The sequence below is a fragment of the Dipodomys ordii genome, unplaced genomic scaffold, assembly GCF_000151885.1.
Source record: "Dipodomys ordii isolate 6190 unplaced genomic scaffold, Dord_2.0 Scaffold19, whole genome shotgun sequence".
Lineage (NCBI taxonomy): Eukaryota > Metazoa > Chordata > Mammalia > Rodentia > Heteromyidae > Dipodomys > Dipodomys ordii.
In genome coordinates this window covers 598,876-616,412 of record NW_012267235.1, presented here as the reverse complement: position 1 = coordinate 616,412, position 17,537 = coordinate 598,876, and the positions used below count along the sequence as shown (strand labels likewise).

The 17,537-nt window shown below is 43.1% G+C and overlaps 1 protein-coding gene across 1 annotated transcript; it reads left to right on the top strand.

Moving 5' to 3' along the window:
* Window positions 1–2,461: 2,461 nt before the first annotated feature.
* On the top strand, window positions 2,462–5,350 carry Ccl16 (chemokine (C-C motif) ligand 16). Its single transcript, XM_013013071.1, is given in 3 exon segments — window positions 2,462–2,537; window positions 4,790–4,908; window positions 5,207–5,350. Coding segments are annotated over 3 exon segments (339 nt in total).
* Window positions 5,351–17,537: the final 12,187 nt, after the last annotated feature.

Below are 17,537 nucleotides of genomic sequence, written 5' to 3'. Positions count from 1 at the left end.
AAGGCCTGGTGCACAGGTCCAGGATGGTGATGGGGTAATGGAAAGCTAAACAGAGAATGAGCAATAAATCACTAATGGCACACCATTTGCTCAGTGCCTCCCTAGCCCAATCACTGCCAGGCAGTCTATTTGCATTCTCCTGTGTAAGCTTCACCATAGTGTAATAGCTAAGATTTACCACCTGATTTTACAGATAGATCTTCATAAAAGTCTCTCCTTAGTAGTTAGACTCTAAAGTTGGGTGTGTATGTGTGTGTGCCTGTGTGCATGCATGCACATGTGTGCATACATGTGATTCCCAAGGCCTATCTTCACTGCAATCTGGGATAGAAATGATTTGTGGACATATTTATGTAAGCATTCACCCCTCCAATTACATACGTCTGGTTTTTCTATACGATTTTACTTAGTTTTGTGTCTCTCGCTAGATCTAGTATCTGGCCCATGCCAGCTACTCAAGAAATAGAAGACAGAAAGGGAAGGAGGGCGGGAGGAAGGGAGAAGAGAGAAGGGAAAGGGATAAGACAGAAAGAGGAGTTCGGTGCGCTAAGAACTGGTTTTCAAATTTATCTTCAGGGTTCAAAAAGGAGCTCCATTTTCCTGGAGAAAGAGCATGCTCAATGTAGGAACCAGACCACCCTGCCCTGCCCTCTGGTCTTTCACAGACAAGGGTTTGCAGGTCTAGGCAAGGGCCAAGATAGGGCATATATGCCAAGGGTACAACCGGGCTTCCTCAACCCTCTGATATACATAGGTCAAGAAAGAAGCCCACACCTGCAACCCCCCTACTCTAAAAGCCACAGCTTCACCACCACTAGCTATACCAAACCCATCAGAATGGATTGTATTACATGTTTTATCCATTTATGAGTAGTCACATCAAGTAGCAAGCTCCCTAAGCATCTACATGTGACCTGTTTTGCCCCTGCTTCTCACAAGTCTCAACTCCAAAGTCCTCAGTCCAGACACAGCAAAACCCCCTGTATCTTCTGTGTCTTCTCTGAACACTGCCTTCAGCCTGGACCTGGAACCAGAGTCAACGGAAAGGAAGAAGATGTTGTGGAGAAGAAGTGGCTGGAACCCAAGGCCATGTGAGGAGCTGGTAAATAGGACCACAATGGCTGGTCATCAGAACACTATGATGGAGCTCTCTCCGCTGGTTATTATTGGGCTCAGTAGAAGGGTTGGATGACCCCTGTGCTTAGGGCACCAGGAGGGATGAGCCAACTGCACCTAATAATTTGTCTGAAGTTCAAGGGCCAAAGAACTAAATAAGGAAATTGGCAACACAAGTGCCTCAGCAACATAAGGCATTCAGGGATCAGGCAGGGTTTTGGTTGTTTTTATTTGGGGGGGGGTGTTGTTATTTTTGTTTGTTTTTGTCAGTCATGAGGCTTGAACTCTGGGCCCAGGTGCTGTCCCTCAGCTCTTCTGCTCAAGGCAAGCACTCTACCATTTGGGCCACAGTGCCACTTCCAGTTTTCTGTTGGTTTCTTGGAGATAAGAGTCTCAAAGACTTTCCTGCGCAGCCTGGCTTTGAACTGCAACCCTCAGATCTCAGTCTCCTGAGTAGCTAGGATTACAGATGTGAGCCACTGGAGCCCGGTGAGATTTTGTTTTTTGTTTTTTGTTTTTTTGCCAGTCCTGGAGCTTGAACTCTGGGCTTGGACACTGTCCCTGGGTTCTTTTTTGCTCAAGGCTAGTGCTTTACCACTTGAGCCATAGCGCTACTTCTGGCTTTTTCTGTTATTAGTTGGAGATAAGACTCTCATGGATTTTCCTGCCTGAGCTGGCTTTGAACCACGATGCTCATATCTCAGCCTCCTGAGTAGAGCTAGAATTATAGGCTTGAGCCACTGGTGTCCAGCTGATTAGGCAGTTTTATCAAAGTATTTTTAGTAGCATAATTCGTGGCAAGAAAGCTCATGTGTGAACTCAACCATGTGTCTTGGACTGGGAATATGGGACATCCTCTCAGATATCACTGCCTTTTCCTCAGGCTGCATTCTCTCTAATTCTGCTTTATGCTTACCCTCCAAAGACCAATCACCAGGGGGCAAACTAGGGACCTTTAATCCTGTCTCCTGCCCATCATGGAGATGGTGGGAGAAATCTGAGAGGCAATGACTTTGGTTCTCAGTACTGCCTATCCATCCACTTCCAACCCATAGGACCCTGCACAAATCATAACCTCTAAGAAAGGATGCGCAAAGTGTCTGATAGCATCAGACTATCACACAGTCCACCACTTATCAACCCACATGAATTCCAATTCCTGCTGAACTCAACCCTGCACCTGCCTCTCTCTCCTCTATGCCAACACATAGGCCTGTAGTTTCCCCTCCTCTACTGGCTCTGGGGTCAGAGTTCAGAATGCTGAGTAGTCTGTGCAACAATATCCAGCAGCAAGGCAGATGCCCTGGCTCAACTCTCCTGGAAGCTGCACTCACCTTCTGAGAGGATGAAGCTCTCTGTGGCTGCTATCTTCCTCCTCCTCCACATCCTCATCACAACTCCTGCTGTTTATGACCAGCTAAGTGAGTCTCCTGGTTCCTATAAGGCAGGGCTGCCAAGCAATGGCTGGCATGGATTGCTGGGGCTATCAGGTGTAGTCTACCTGAACCAACACAGTCTTCCAAAATGAAAACCAATGGGACAGCCAAAAATGTTGTTTGGAATCTATGTCCCATCTCCACTACCACCCCCCCACCTAAGACTAAAGAAAGTCAGCAGAGAAGAGGAAAGGAGTTGAAAAGTTTGGGAGCTACAGAGAAGGGCGGTTAGGGAACTTTGGAGAACAGAGCCAGTTTGGCCTGTCTCTACCATAATTGATGGGGACCCGATGGCAGAGGTAGACACTCAGCTCTTCAGTGTACTGCCTTAGGCGGCTCCAACATTTTACTTCTCTCTTTATCTACCCTAAGCATGTAGTCTTGCCTGCCTCCCCTTGTACAAACACACAGGAGAGCAAGGGTCAAGTGCAACCTGTCCACGTGTTGTCAAGATGATCCTGGGCTTTGGAAACTTTGCTGAGAAGCAGGGACATGAACATCACTTATAGAGGGACTGCATGCAGCCACTTACAAAGACACTGTGTGTCTGGAAGGTAGAAGAGGCAATCATGCACCTTGGAAAGGTCAAGTATCACAGTGCAGATGGTTCAAGTTTTAAGAAAGATAAAATAAGCCACATGCCACTGGCTTATGCCTATTATTCTAGCTACTTAGAAGATCAAGAGCTGAGAATCATTGGTTCAAAGACAGCCAAGGAAGGAAAGTCCATGTAACTCCTATTTTTAATTAATCACCAAAAAGCTGGAAGTAGAGCTGTGATTCAATTAGTAGAGTGCAAGCCATGAGTGAAAAAGCTAACAAACAGAGCCCAGGTTCCTTCCTTCCTTCCTTCCTTCCATCCTTCCTTCCATCCTCCCTTCCTGTCTGTCTTTTTGTCTCTTTCATGTAGGCACTAGGACTTGACTCAGTACCTGGGCTCTGTTCCTGTTCAAGTCCTAGTACATACATAAAAGACGGAAGGAAGGGAGGGAGGGAGGGAGGGAAGGAGGGAGAGGGAAAGATAAAATGATCTGTCCAAAGCATGAATCAACTAGATGGGACTCTCAAGGTGTACCAATCTTTGTCACCATCCATAGGCAGACATGGGTCAGGCCTTGTCCTCCACAGGTTTGGGGGTTGGAGGAGGACTCTGGCCTGACCTCTGGTGTAGTAGCTCCAACAAGTGAATAATCAGGGACCACAACCAAATCCTACATCCTTCAAGCAGCACAGAGAAGGAGAAGAGCCACTTCTAAGGCAAGAAAAGTGGTCAGCCCCATTTGTTCACAATTACAGCAAGTACCAACTGAGCCGATCTGTGTGCCAGGCTCTGAATTGGGCATCTTCTCAACTATTCTCACCATGGTCCTAGGTGCATGTGGAAACAAGCTTAGAGAGATAAAGTTCCCATGGTTCAAACCAGTTACCCAAAATTCTGACTCAAAGCCTAAACTGTACATTTTTCTATTTAACTCCTCTCACTCATGCTCTGCCTTTTCATCCTCCTCCCCAACCTTAGCCTGTCTCATATATTCTCACCCTCTAGGATGGTTTCCAGGCTTCACCCCAGCTTGGTCAGTGTGTGCCCTGGCCTCCTCTCTCCTTCCACTTCTCCATCTCTTCCCTCTCCTTCCTTCCTACTTTGCATTCCAGCCATCCCAAGCTGCTTAGTGCTCACCAGACACACTGAGATTCCCTACCTTCAGGCCTTCCTATATTGCTTCCACATGTTCCAAATCCTACTGAACCTTTGAGAAACTCAATACCCATCACCTGCTCTGGAACTTCTCAAGCACCAAGGCTGGCTGGTCCCAAAGTACCTTTGCTGGACCACACTGTATTATAGTGCTTAACCTTTCATGTTCTTTTCACCTTGACTGGTCTGTTAACTATTCAAGAAGAGTGTCTGTCTCTTCCTCATGTTTTTACCTCCACAGAGCTTGGCATATAACAGGAGTTCCAAACATATTTGCCCAACCATGTCACTACTAACCAAAAGAGCCAGCTCCCCCTAATCTTTTGTACTGGTTTACATTCAGTTAGGAAGTTAAAGGTGCCATGTGTATATCCCCAATATTTTTCTTACTTTCCCCATTATCCACCAAGCTTATACCAGTCCCTGCTAATAGGAGATCTTGATATCAAAGGAGCAGAATGCAACTGATGTGAGGTGGAGGTGAGCATCCATGTCTCCCTCTCTGCCTCCCTGGCTTGACTTGCAATGTGATTTTTTTCAGGAATGCCTGAGTGGGTGAACACTCCACCCAACTGCTGCATTAAGTATTGAGAGAAAGTACTGCCAAAGAAACTGGTGGCGGGTTACAGAAAGACCCTCAACTGTCACCTGCCCGCAATCATATAAGCACTTCCCTGAAGCATTTCTGTTGAAATAGGAGGGCCTGGAATAAATTCTTACTTTTACTTCTTACATCTATGTGACTCAATAAATGATGCCATGATGAAATTAATGGTCTAGTCTGAGAGAGGAAGGGTCTGAGAAGAGAAAAAATCAGCTCTAGAGACCAGAGAGCTTTGAGGGGATTAGACAGAGGAGCCAAAGAGAAGCTATAAAGAACATAGGCCAGGTGAGCTGAAGGGGCATGTGATCCAGACCCTACCCAGCTCCCCAGCCATGACTCTAACTTTATCTTCACAGCTTGGTCACCAAAAAGAACCAAGAAGTCTGCACCAACCCCAACAGCAACTGGGTCCAAGAATGTATCAAGTATGCCAACATTCCTTTGATGCCCTCTGAAAACTTGGCCTGGTTTGAAGTAAACAACACAAAGAAAAGCTAGCTCCTGCCCCGAAGCGCCTCCTGAAGTCCAATCCCAAGTCTGGGGGAGGGAGGAAGGATAAACCTGTGGGGACATGTGCATAAAGTAGCAAGGTCACAACCAGAGAAACAGGCTTATGATCAAAATGAAGTACTTTGGATATTGTCTAAACTCTGAGAAGAAATATCAGTGTGTTTGTTGAATGAATCTGGGTACATATATGTTAACTACTGTAATCTTTTCTTCATGGATCATTCCCTTTATTAATATGAAGTGGCCTTCTTTGTCCCTTCTGACGATGTTTTCAGCTTGAAGTCGATTTTGTTAGATGTAAGTATGCTTACTCCTGCCTGCTTTCAGGGTCCATTTGCTTAGATCTTCTTCCATTTTTTTCTCCCCTAAGCCTGTTTGTCTTTGACAGTGAGATATGTTTCTTCTGGGCAACAAATGGTTGGATCTTGTTTTCTGGTCCAAGTTACCATTCTACATCCTTTGATTGAGCATTAAGACCATTAACATCCAACATTAATATTAAAGGTATATCGTATTTCCTAGTATTTTATTTTTGTGACACTTGGCTCCTTTCCTCTTCCTGCTTTGCCAATCTTCTCTTCTAGCAGATTTCATTCTTTCCTGTATTTTTGTGTTTTATTTTTCCTTTTTTAAAAAATCTTTTGCAGTTCTGGTTTAGTAGTCATGAATTCCTGTAGCTTTTGTTTATCATTAAAGGTTTTTATTTCTCCATGATTTCTGAAGGATATTTTCACTGGTTACAGTAGTCTAGTTTGGTAATTGTCTTTCAAGGCTTGAATCCTGTCTTTTTGGGTGTGGGGCAATACCTGGGCATTGTGCATAGCCCTCTGTGTGCTCAAGGCTAGCTAGCACTCTATCACTTGAGCAACAGCGCCACCTCTGGCTTTTTCTGTCTATGTGGACTGAGGAATTGAATCCAGAGCTTCATGCATGCTGTGGGTAGCCAGCCCAGAATCCTGTCTTTTTATGTACTCCTTTTCTTTAGTGTTTATCTTGAGGAATCTGCTGTTTTCCTAATGAGCTTGATATTCGCATTTGTAGTTTTCAATATTCTTCCATGAGTTAGTGTTTTAATTATAATGTGTATAGGGGTGTTTCTTGTATTATCTTACTTTTTAGGAGTTCTGTAAACTTCTGTCACATAACTGTTATTTTTCTTTTTGAGGTTGGAGACACTTTCTGTTATTATTTGTTGAATAGGTTCTCAATGACATTAGTTATTTCTTCCTCTTTCTCATTTATTGCCGTAATCCATAGGTTTAGTTTTTTGATGAAGTTTAAGAAATTTTTAAGTCTTGGTATTATCTAAGTGTTGGTATTGTCTAAGTAGTGTGTGTGTGTGTGTGTGTGTGTGTGTGTGTGTGTGTTGGTCCTGGATCTTGAACTCAGGGCCTGGGTGCTATCCCTAAGCTTTTTGCTCAAAGCCAGCACTCTACCACTTGAACCACAGCTCCATTTCCAACTCTGGTATTTAATTGAAGATGAGTCTCATAGACTTTCTTACCTAGGCTGTCTTCAAACTGCAATCCTTAGATCTCAGTCTCCTGAGTAGCTAGGATTACAGACTTGAGCCACCAACACCTAGCTCTAAGTACTTTTTAAATGTCCTTGACTGATCTAATTCCTCAGCTATATCTTCAACCCTGATACCTTGTTTTTAACTTCTTCTATTAGATAGGCTTTTGATTAAGTTTTTTTTTTGGGGGGGGAGGTCTGGTCATAGGGCCTGAACTCTGGGCCTGGGCTCTGTCCCTCAGCTCTTCAGTTCAAGGCTAGCACTCTACCACTTTGAGCCACAGGACCACTTCCGGCTTTTTTCTTTTTGCTTATGTGGTGCTGAGGAATCGAACCCAGGCCTCATGCATGCAAGGCAAGCTCTCTACCACTGAGCCACCTTCCCAGCCCCTTGATTGAGTTTTTATTTGGGTAATTGAGCTCTTTATATCCAAGGTTTCAGTTTGATTTTTTTCAAGATTTTTAGATCTTTAGTTCTTTCATATCCTGCATTGTCTTCTTTATTTCGTTCAGATGTTTATTTGTGTTCTCTTGTTGTTTATTTGAATCATCTTTGAATTCATTCAGGTGTTTAAACATCTGTTCATTTATTTTGATCAACTATTCTTGTCCTTGTTTGGACTTGGTTTGCTTTACTATCTCTTAAATCTTTCATTGTAGCATTATTAGTTTTTAAGGGAAACATGCCTACAGAGATCAGCAAAATAAAAGAAGACACAAATTTCTAGCTTCCATATTAAGCTGTGCGTGGCAAGGAAAGGACATTAAATGATGTTAGAGATAAATTCTTGGTCCAAATTTCAAGCCTATAAATAAATTCCAGTGCCAGCTTGAACCCTAACTTTCTGCCTTTTCTCTGCTAGCATGAAAGAAACTTAATCTCAGGGTTTTTTTTTCCCAAATGTTTCTCTCCATTCCCTTAATAATTTGGTCAAGTTTAGGGGCTGGAGAGTTACAAGGACAGACATCTCCATCCTTCTCTCAACTCTTCTGTCTCCAGCTCTGCAGCAGGGAGCTGACTCTGATAGAATGTAACACTTCCCCAAAATGCAGCTGTGAGTTCAAAACAAAACTTGGGTAACTAATGTCAGATAATTGGGAAAACAATAAACATAGTGTTCATTTTGAAAATGAGCCGGTGAATTGATCCTGGTAAAATGACTCACAACTGCCCCTCCTGGCCAAGCTGGCAATGCGGGAGCCTGTTTCCCCAGTCAATTCAACTTCAACCATACTCCAGAGCTACCTGACACTCTCCCTCTGTCTGTCCAGGAGCCTCTCTTTTTTTCTCTCTCTCCCTTCCTTCTTCCTTCCCTCTATCTCTCTTTCAGTATTGGGTTTGAAATCAGGCCCTTGTACATGCTAGGTAGGTGCTCTACCACTTGAGCCATACCTGTATCCCCATCATTCTATTTTCTGTCACCATGAATTTGACTACCCGAGGTTCTTCATGTAAGCACAGTATCCTTTTGTGGCTATCTTATTTCATTAATATAGTGTAATCTCTTCGAGGCTCACTTATGTGGTAGCATGTATCAGAATGTCATTCTTTTCTGCCTGAACAATATTCTACTGCAGGTCTCTCCTGCACTTTGTTGATTTACCATCCATAGATGGACATGTGCAATCTCCATTTCTTTATATTAGCTAGGGTCAGCACATCCTGCTTTCTTTCAGTGGCACCAGTAGAACATTAACATGTACAATGACCCTTTGGTCCCCACTATACCCTGACAGTGGCTCAGAGGCAGATGAAGGCTAGAGACTTCCCTGACATTCTTGCTACCCTTACCTCTCCACAGGGACTATGTGACCTGTTCTAGTTCTTCCCTGAGCAGTAAAGCTCCTGCTACTTGTCCCAGGGATTTCTCTGCAACAAGAGTTGTCACTGCTCAAGATTACCAAAAAATATCAAAACCCTACCTTCAGGAGCTCATACCCTGAGGGTGACAGAATCACTAACCAATAGCTATTTGTGGCCTAGACCTTCCCTGGGAGAGGCCAGAATGGATACAGGGACAGGACAGCAGTAGGTCCAAGATTGATGCAGGAGCCAGAACGGCCTCAGAGCGCACACTCAAGGCAGCAGGAATTTCCAAAGTCCTTAGCTAGCACTTGGATCACTAGGAAACCAGAATTCAAAGCCCTAAAGATCAGAAAAGGGACGTAAACAGGAAGCATGGGGCTGATTCAGGCAAGTTAGAACTGAAGTGCCATTGTCTATTTATTCTCTGTTTATCACAGGAGTTTAAGGTTGTAGGGTTAGTCTGATCGCCTGACTGTATATATACAAAGTGAAATCCCCACCTAGTACATAGTATGAGGCATGCCAGAAACTCCTAGAGGTTCGGGATAAGAACTATTTGTGGGTGTCGTCAATTTTATTTCATTTATTTTATCTTGTGCTGGTACCGGAGTTGGAGCACAGAGCTAGGGCACTATTCCTTAGTATTTTTGCTCAAAGCTAGCACTCCACCACTTGAGCTACAGCTCTACTATAGACTTTTTGCCAATTAATTGAAAATAGGAGTTTCACAGACTTTCCTGCCCGGGCTGGCTTTGAACCACAATCTTCAGAATTCAGCCTCCTGAGAAGATAGGATTACAGGCATGAGCTACTAATGCCTGACAATCAATTGTTTTTAAAGGGAGTAATTCCTAGTCTTTTCAAAGCAGGCAGATGGATGTCAGACTTTAAAACACAGACACACACACACACACACACACACTTCTTAACTCCTCTAAGACACAGGGGGATTTTCCAGCCCTGTCCATCCTGAAGTAAGGGTGGGCCTCGTTTGCATAAATCTACTCCCAAACACCCTGCATGACCTTCCAGCTCTGGGGCACATGAATGGCCAGTTGGGAGGGCATGGGCTACAAGGGCCTCATTAGTGGATTTCTTTCCACTCTCGTGTTAAAGAAAGCAGTGGCTCTGGGTGAGCAAAGGCCACCCATAGAAAACAAGGTGAGGAGCTGGGAAGGTGGCTCAGTGGTAGAGTGCTTGCCTTGCATGCATGAGGCCCTCAGTTTGATTCCTCAGCACCATATAAGCAGAAAAAGCCAGAAGTGGAGCTGAGGCTCAAGTGGTAGAGCACTAGTCTACAACTGAAGAGCTGAGGGATGGCACCCAGGCCCAGAGTTCAGGCCCCATGACTGACAACAAAAAGAAAAAAGAAAAAAAAAGGAAAACAAGGGGAACCAGTTGGGACAGAAAGAGAAGTGAAAAAGCAACTCTGGATAACCCAGATTGCAATTTCTGGTCATGTGTTCCCTCTCAGTCCCATGAAGATTTGGATCAGATCACCAGGCTCAGGGTCTGCCTGCTTTAGAAATGTAATAGGCCTTTGCACTGGACTAAGTGAGCACATATTCTTCCCCAGAAGCATCCATGTGTGACTTCCCTGTATAAGCAACAACTGAGAACTGCCCACAGCGTGAACACTCAACACAGTTGATGCCAAGGATTAAAATCATTAGGTCTAAACACAAACTGGAACATCCAAATTCAAATCTCAGGTCTAACACTTGCTGTGAGGCCTTGGGTAACTACTAGCTCCTTCTAAAAAATAGTCTGTTTTCTCATCTATGAAACAGTTATACCAGTACCTACCTACAATGTGGAGAGGGTGAAGAGGTAAACTGAGGAAGTGCTCCCCAGATAGGAAATGCAGAGGGACAGGTCTTAGGATTCCAGTATCTGACCTTCCTTTAGGATGGGGAATGAACAAGGGGAAGCATCATTCCTTCACAGAAAAGAAAATCAGAGCTCAGCTAACAGTGACTCATCCAGGAACCACACCACAAGTCTAGAACTGAGGGCCTTATCTTCAACTTGAAAAATGTCTAATCTGTAAAGACTCGGGCTGAATAAATATGGGGAAGACAGCTTTTCTGGTTGAGGAGGAGAAGCCAGAACCTGTGGCTACTTGTCCCAGGACCTAGAACCTGGCCACCATTGAAGTCCCTGCCAATGCCTGCCAAGAAGGCTCTAAAGAAGCAATAAATGAAATCAAAGAGGTGCTTTAAATCTCTCCCAGAGCCTACATTTTTGTTAGCAATAGCTTTCAACTCTCAGAGCCCAGTGTTCTTATCTGTAAATGGAGCTGATTCTTTATTAGGCCATTCCTTGACACAAAGGTGGAAATAAGCCTCACAAGAAAATGGAAAATAGTAGTACTCTTTTCTTTTTTGTCAATCATGGAGTTTGAATTTGAGGCCTGGTCACTGTCCCTGAGCAATTTTTTTTGCTGAAGGCTAGTGCTCTGCCAATTGAGCTACAACACCACTTCTGGTTTTCCGGTAGTTAATTGGAAATAAGAGTCTCACAAACTTTCCTGCTCAGGCTGGCTTTGAACTATGATCCTCAGATCTTAGCCTCCTGAGCAGCTAGGATTACAGGCATGAGTCACCATGCCTGGCAGCCAGCACCCTTTTGAAGATAGATTGACACAACATGACACAACACTGATGGGGCTCCCAAAACATTGAGTAAAACATCTCTGAGACATCTTTGTAAAGTAGAAATAATGCAATCACTTGGCACCCTTCATGTGGATAAACCTAGCTACTCAGGAGGATCTCAGTTCAAAACCAGCCTGGGCAGGAAAGTCTGTGAGAGTCTTACTGCCAATTAATTACCAAAACGCCAGAAGTGGAATTTTGGCACAAGTGGTGGAGCAGTAACCTTGAGCAAGAGATGCTCAGGAATAGTACCCAGGCCCTGAGTTCAAGTCCCAGGATTGACAAAAAAAAATTTTTAAGCCCAAATACAAACACACATACATGAAATCAAGTTTTATAAAGAAAAATGAAGCAAAGTATACATGATGGTAAAGATTGCAAAAAAAAAAAAAAAGGCTGTACTGTTTGAAAAACCTCATTAAAAAAAGCAATTTTGCTAAGTGGTATTTCACAACAGATAGACAGAATGAGCCTGAGGCGATAGTGACCACAAAAGCCCAGAACCGAGGAAAGGGGAATCAAGAAACAGCATCAAAGGGGAATCCTAAAGTCTTCTATAAACTTAGCTCAAGTTTCTGGCTGACTCCTGGACCACAGAAACTTGCAAAAAACTGAAAGCAACAGCTTGTTGCTAAAGCTTAAAGAACTGAACTAAGTCAGCTTGTGATTTGGTTTATATTAACAAACACTTTTCAGACTATTATGATAAAACCTCTCCCCTGCTCTGAGTTTGAACTTAGAACTTCATGCTTGCTGGTTAGACAATGTACCACTTGAGCCACATTTCCAGCCAGAATCTCCAGCATAATTTACAACATCCAAGATATAATCCCAAAATGAATCAACAGGGAACAGTGAGCCTTTACATTTTTCACTAGAAAAGACAAAGGGAAAGTCAATGAAGTGGAATCCATACCAATAGAAATTATATCATCTGAGAAAGAAAGGGGAAAAAAGATGAAAGAATAATGAACAGAGCCTGGGGACCCGTGAGATAAGTCGAAGAGATGAGCTAGAATGAAAACATATACAAAATGACAGAAAACTGCCCAAATGTGGTAAAAAAAAATATGAATTTACAAATTCAAGGCCAAGATATCATGACCTATCCTATACATGACAGGTTCAAAGGCATCCATGCTTAGGTGTATCAAAATGGAACTTCTGGAAATGAAAGAATACAGAGAAAAATTTGAAAGCAAAAGAGAAAACATGACACAACTTGAATAACTGAAGGTTTCTTATCAGAAATCATTTAAATGGTGAGAGGTAAATCAGATAAAGTATGTCTGATCTGTCTGTCCTCAATGCTGGATCATGATATGCAGAAATAGGAATTCAAAACCAGTTGTGATGCTGGGCACTGGTAGCTCATGCCTGTAACCCTAGCTACTCAGGTGGCTGAGATCTGTGGATAACAGTTGGGAGTCAGCCCAAGCAGGAGAGTCTATGAGACTCTTATCTCCAATTAACCACCTGAAAACTGGAAGTAGTGCTGTGGCTCAAAGTAGTAGAGCACTAGCCTTGAGTGGAAAAAGCTCAGAGACAGTGCCCAGGCCCTGAGTGCAAGCCCTATAACCGACAAAAACTAAAACAGTTGTGGTGGTATTTTGCTTATAGCCTTCTTTTCAAGTAGTTCCTTCTACTCTGCACTCTCAGTATAAAAGAAGCAAATGCACCAGGGTTGTTTGCAGTTTTGTTTGTTTTCTGTGCTAATCCTAGGGTTTGAATTCAGAGTCTCACATTCTCTCTTAGCTTTTTTACTCAAGACTTGCACTCTATCACTTGAGCCACAGTTCCACTTCTGGGTTTGCTTTGAACTTGAATCCTCAGATCTAGCTAGGATTATAGGCATGAGCCACCAGCACTGTGTTTATATACCAGTTTTGAGCATCCAAAGTTCAGCTAAACCATCCGAGAGACCCAAGGAGAATTCAAGGAGGCTGTGAATTAATTATTAAGGCTAAACTGAAGACATCATTCTAAAAGGAGTCTTAAAGACCAGTAAGAAAGGGTCAAGAGGACTGGGTACATTGGAATTACAATTCTCAAACAGAAAGGAATAGTAAAGGTCTCCAGCCTCCAAAAGATGCGTCTCAAAGAGACACAGATATCACTTTGGAGGAAAAAAAAAAAAACTGACTCATAGCCTTAGGCAAAGAATGCTCATCAGAATTTGAGGGGCTCTATTGATTTTTTTTTGTACTTTTTTGTTGTGAAAATACCGTACAGAGGGGTTACAATTACATGGGCAAGATAATGAGTACATTTCTTATCAGCATTGTTGCCTCCTCCGTTGTTTCCCCTTCCCATCACTTCCCATCTCACCACACACACCCGGCCCCCCGAGGGGATCTTTTGAATGTAACAATATATTTGACTGTCAACTAACTAGACATCAAGACAATCTCTCCCCAGAGAGAGGACTGAAGACTTTGGGGATCCTAAGGGAAAAAGTTGAAGCAGCAATGGGTAGGCCTTTTTCTGTTTCTCCAAGGGTATCCTGTAGAGATCAATAATTTAAGCTAGGTGCTGGTAGCTCACACCTATAATCTAAGAAACTCAGGAGGCTGAGATCAAAATGATCATGATTTGAGGCTAGCCAGGGCAAAAAGCTAGTGAGAACCCATCTCAATAAACATAAAGCTGGACATGATGACATATACTTATGATGTAAGCGACATAGAAGAACTAAAATATGGCCATACAAGAATTCTATGACCTACCTGGTTAAAAAGTAGGTCCTAGGGCTGGGAAGGTGGCTCAGTGGTAGAGTACTTGCTTTGCATGACTGAGGCCCTGGGTTCGATTCCTCAGCACCACATAAGCAAAAACAAAAAAGCTGGAAGTGGCTCTGTGGCTCAAGTGGTAGAGCACTAGCCTTGAGCTGAAGAGCTGAGGGACAGTGCCCAGGCCCAGAGTTCAGGCCCCATGACCGACCCAAAAAATAAATAAATAAAAAATAAAACGTAGGTCCTCAACCTTCATTTCATAGAGCTTTCTGCTCTGTGTGCAAAGTTCAAAAGAATCTGAACAAATAGGCCTTATTAAGTCCATCCCAAGTCATGCTCCATCCTTGTTATTTTTTTGGTGCTGTTCCTGGGACTTGAGCTCAGGGCCTAGGCACTGTTCCAGAATATTTTGCTCAAGGCTAGTGTTCTATCACTTGAGCCACAGCTCCATTTCTGGCTTTTAGGGGGTTTATTTATAGTTAAGAGTCTCACAGCCTTTCTTGTCAAGCTGCCTTCAAATCACTATTCTCAGATCTCAGCCTCCTGTGTAAGGAGGATTACAGGCATCAGCCACTGGTGCCCTGCACACTCCTTTTTTATCTTACTGAACATTTATATAACCATCCATTTTTCATCAAACCTAAGCACAAACTACATGTGATGGTACACACCTATAGTCCCAGCACTTAGGAGGCAGAAGTAGGAGTTTGAAACCAATCTGGACTCTCAATGAGTCTCTCTCTAAATAAAGAAAGAAAGAACAAAAATAACCAAAAGAAAACCCTAAAGCATAAAAATATAGTTTTCCTTGGGCTTTCATTTCTGAAGTTTCCTGTGGCACATAAAACTTGGGTTAAATAAACTTGTTGGGCTTAGTTGATCTTTGTTATTAGGGTATAAGCCATGAAGCTTGCAATGGAATGGAAAATGAAAAGCTACTTTTTCTCCTCTGTACTACCAACTCTCTAAACAGTTTATGCTTTTTCTCACTGCCCCAGACTCAAGTTGAAGTCACAGGCAGATGCAGTTGGAATTTGTGTTAACAAGTCATCTTGAGACTGTCATTACTTCTGAATGCTCTACAGAGGGGTCAAAGTCCTCTTTTTCTGAAATAAGGAGTTATTTATTGAAGGGGAGCTTGGGAATTTGAAAAATCTTTTCACACACTGAAAAAGTAATAGCTTTTTTCTTTTTTTGGTAGTGGGAATGGATGCTGTCCCTCAGCTCTTCAGCTCAAGGTGAGCACTCTACTGCTTGAGCCACAGCGCCACTTCCAGCTTTCTCGTGATTCATTGAAGATAAGAGTCTCATAGACTTTTCTGCCCAGGGTAGCTTTGAACTGTGATCCTCAGATCTCAGCCTCCTGAGTAACTAGGATTACAGGAACGAGCTACTAGTGCCCGACAATAATAGCTTTTTTAACCTACTACATTCATGAGACCCTTATGAAAAAAATGAAATAATAAGAGAAAAACATGCAAAATTATTCAGTGTTTTATGAGATATCAGGATCCTTCAGAAATAAAAACCTAAAAACACCCCCTCCCAAAAAAAGCTGTATTTTATAGAAAGTCCTGAAGAGTTATGAATGAATACCTTTATTTAATGAATGAGTACCTTTATTTATGAATGAATACATTTATTTAAATGTATAGGTTTTGATGGTAATAAGCTGGGGTAAGGCAGGATGGAAACCTGTTTGTTCAGATTTTTCTTGGTCTCTGGTAGGGCAGATTTTCTGTGGAATGAAAGTCTTGAAAGACCCTAGTCCCCTAGGATACTTTCGTGGATGGGAGGGCGCCCCAGAAACTCAGACTCCAGGCTGGGAGATGCAACAAGCAAGAGGAGTTTATTTGACGTTTGCGCAAACGGACTCTCTGCCTTGGGAAGGGAGAGAGGCCTTGGGAAGGGAGAGAGTCCTGAGCAGCGGTTACAAGCCTTTTTAAAGGCAAAAACCATGAGATTAACGCATAACACAAAACGTCCTGTCATTGGTCCGTTTAAAGGTCACCATATACACCAACAATCACTTTGCCACGCGGGAAATTTTGTAACACTCTTTGTAAAATGATTGGCGCAGTACAAAGGGGGGGGAGGGGGGGAAGGGCTGGGGCTAATAATTGGTCAGGCTAGCGAGCTATTGTGCTCTAAACTAATTAGAGGGTACTTCTAGGGTAATTTAGGAGAAGTGGTTGCCAGGCACCCACTATCTCCGATCCTAGGCCTGGGGAAAGTGGTCTGGAATGTGTCAGGTACTTTGTCAGGTACTCCCTGCCAGAGGGTCATTATCTCAGGGTCCCATTTGGGGAATTCCAGAACAGGGACTAAAAAACAACACGCACTTGTTTGTTCTTTATTTACGACCACAGACCTTGTCCTGGGGCCAACATCTGGACTCTGAGATTTTTACCCAATTCCTTATTTCCAGGGAGGGGATTGGTGCTAGCGCAAGCAAGTTTACAAAAGCAAAATAAGCAGTTAGCAATTGTAAAATGTAACTCTAATTTTTAATCTTTCAGTCTATGACCTACTTTCACAGAGGTAGGTCAAGATTCATTTTATGATTATTTATTTTATGCTTCGGGAGAAAAGGTGGAGAAAGGTCAGAGAGATGCCTTCCTATTTCTGTAGTTTTTTCAATTTCCTGCAGCTTAAATTAACTCAGCATAAGAAGGTGTCCTATCTTGGGGTAGTATGTTCCATACCTCATCAGAATCATGTTTTAATAATCAATGCTATATTTTAAATCACTCCCTGAACACTGTTTTTAATGTCATAAGACAAGTATTCATAGGCTAGCAATTTAGGAAAGGTGTGGCTAGATGGTTCTGGAATGATGTCTCTCATGTGGTTGTAGTCAGATTCATCTTTGTCTTTGTCTCTTTCCACATCTCTCCAATATGATAGTCTCAGAGAGGTACACTTCCAGAGAAAACATGCCAGAAGGAATAGCAAAAAGCTACATAATCTTTTCTAACATAGTCACTTCACATCCACCAATTGAGGTGGTCAAAAAGGCCTGGGCACTGGTAGCTCATACCTGTAATCTTAAACTACCCCAGGAGGCTGAGATCTAAGGATCACGGTTCAAAGCCAGGCCAAGCAGAAAAGTTCATGAGACTCATCTCCAATTAACTAGCAACAAACTGAAAGTAGAGGTGTGGCTTAAGTGGCAGAGCACCAACCTGGAGCAAAAAAATCTAAAGGAGTAGTCTAAGCCCTGTGTTCAAGCTCTGTACTGGTGCATGCACACACACACACACACACACACACACACACACACACACACAAGGTCCAAGGACAGGGGGCTGGGAAGGTGGCTCAGTGGTAGAGCTCATGCCTTGCATGCCAGAGGCCCTGGGTTCAATTCCTCAGCACCATATAAGCAAAAGGAAAAAAGCCAGAAGTGGCGCTGTGGCTCAAGTGGTAGAGCGCTAGCCTTGAGCTGAAGAGCTGAGGGACAG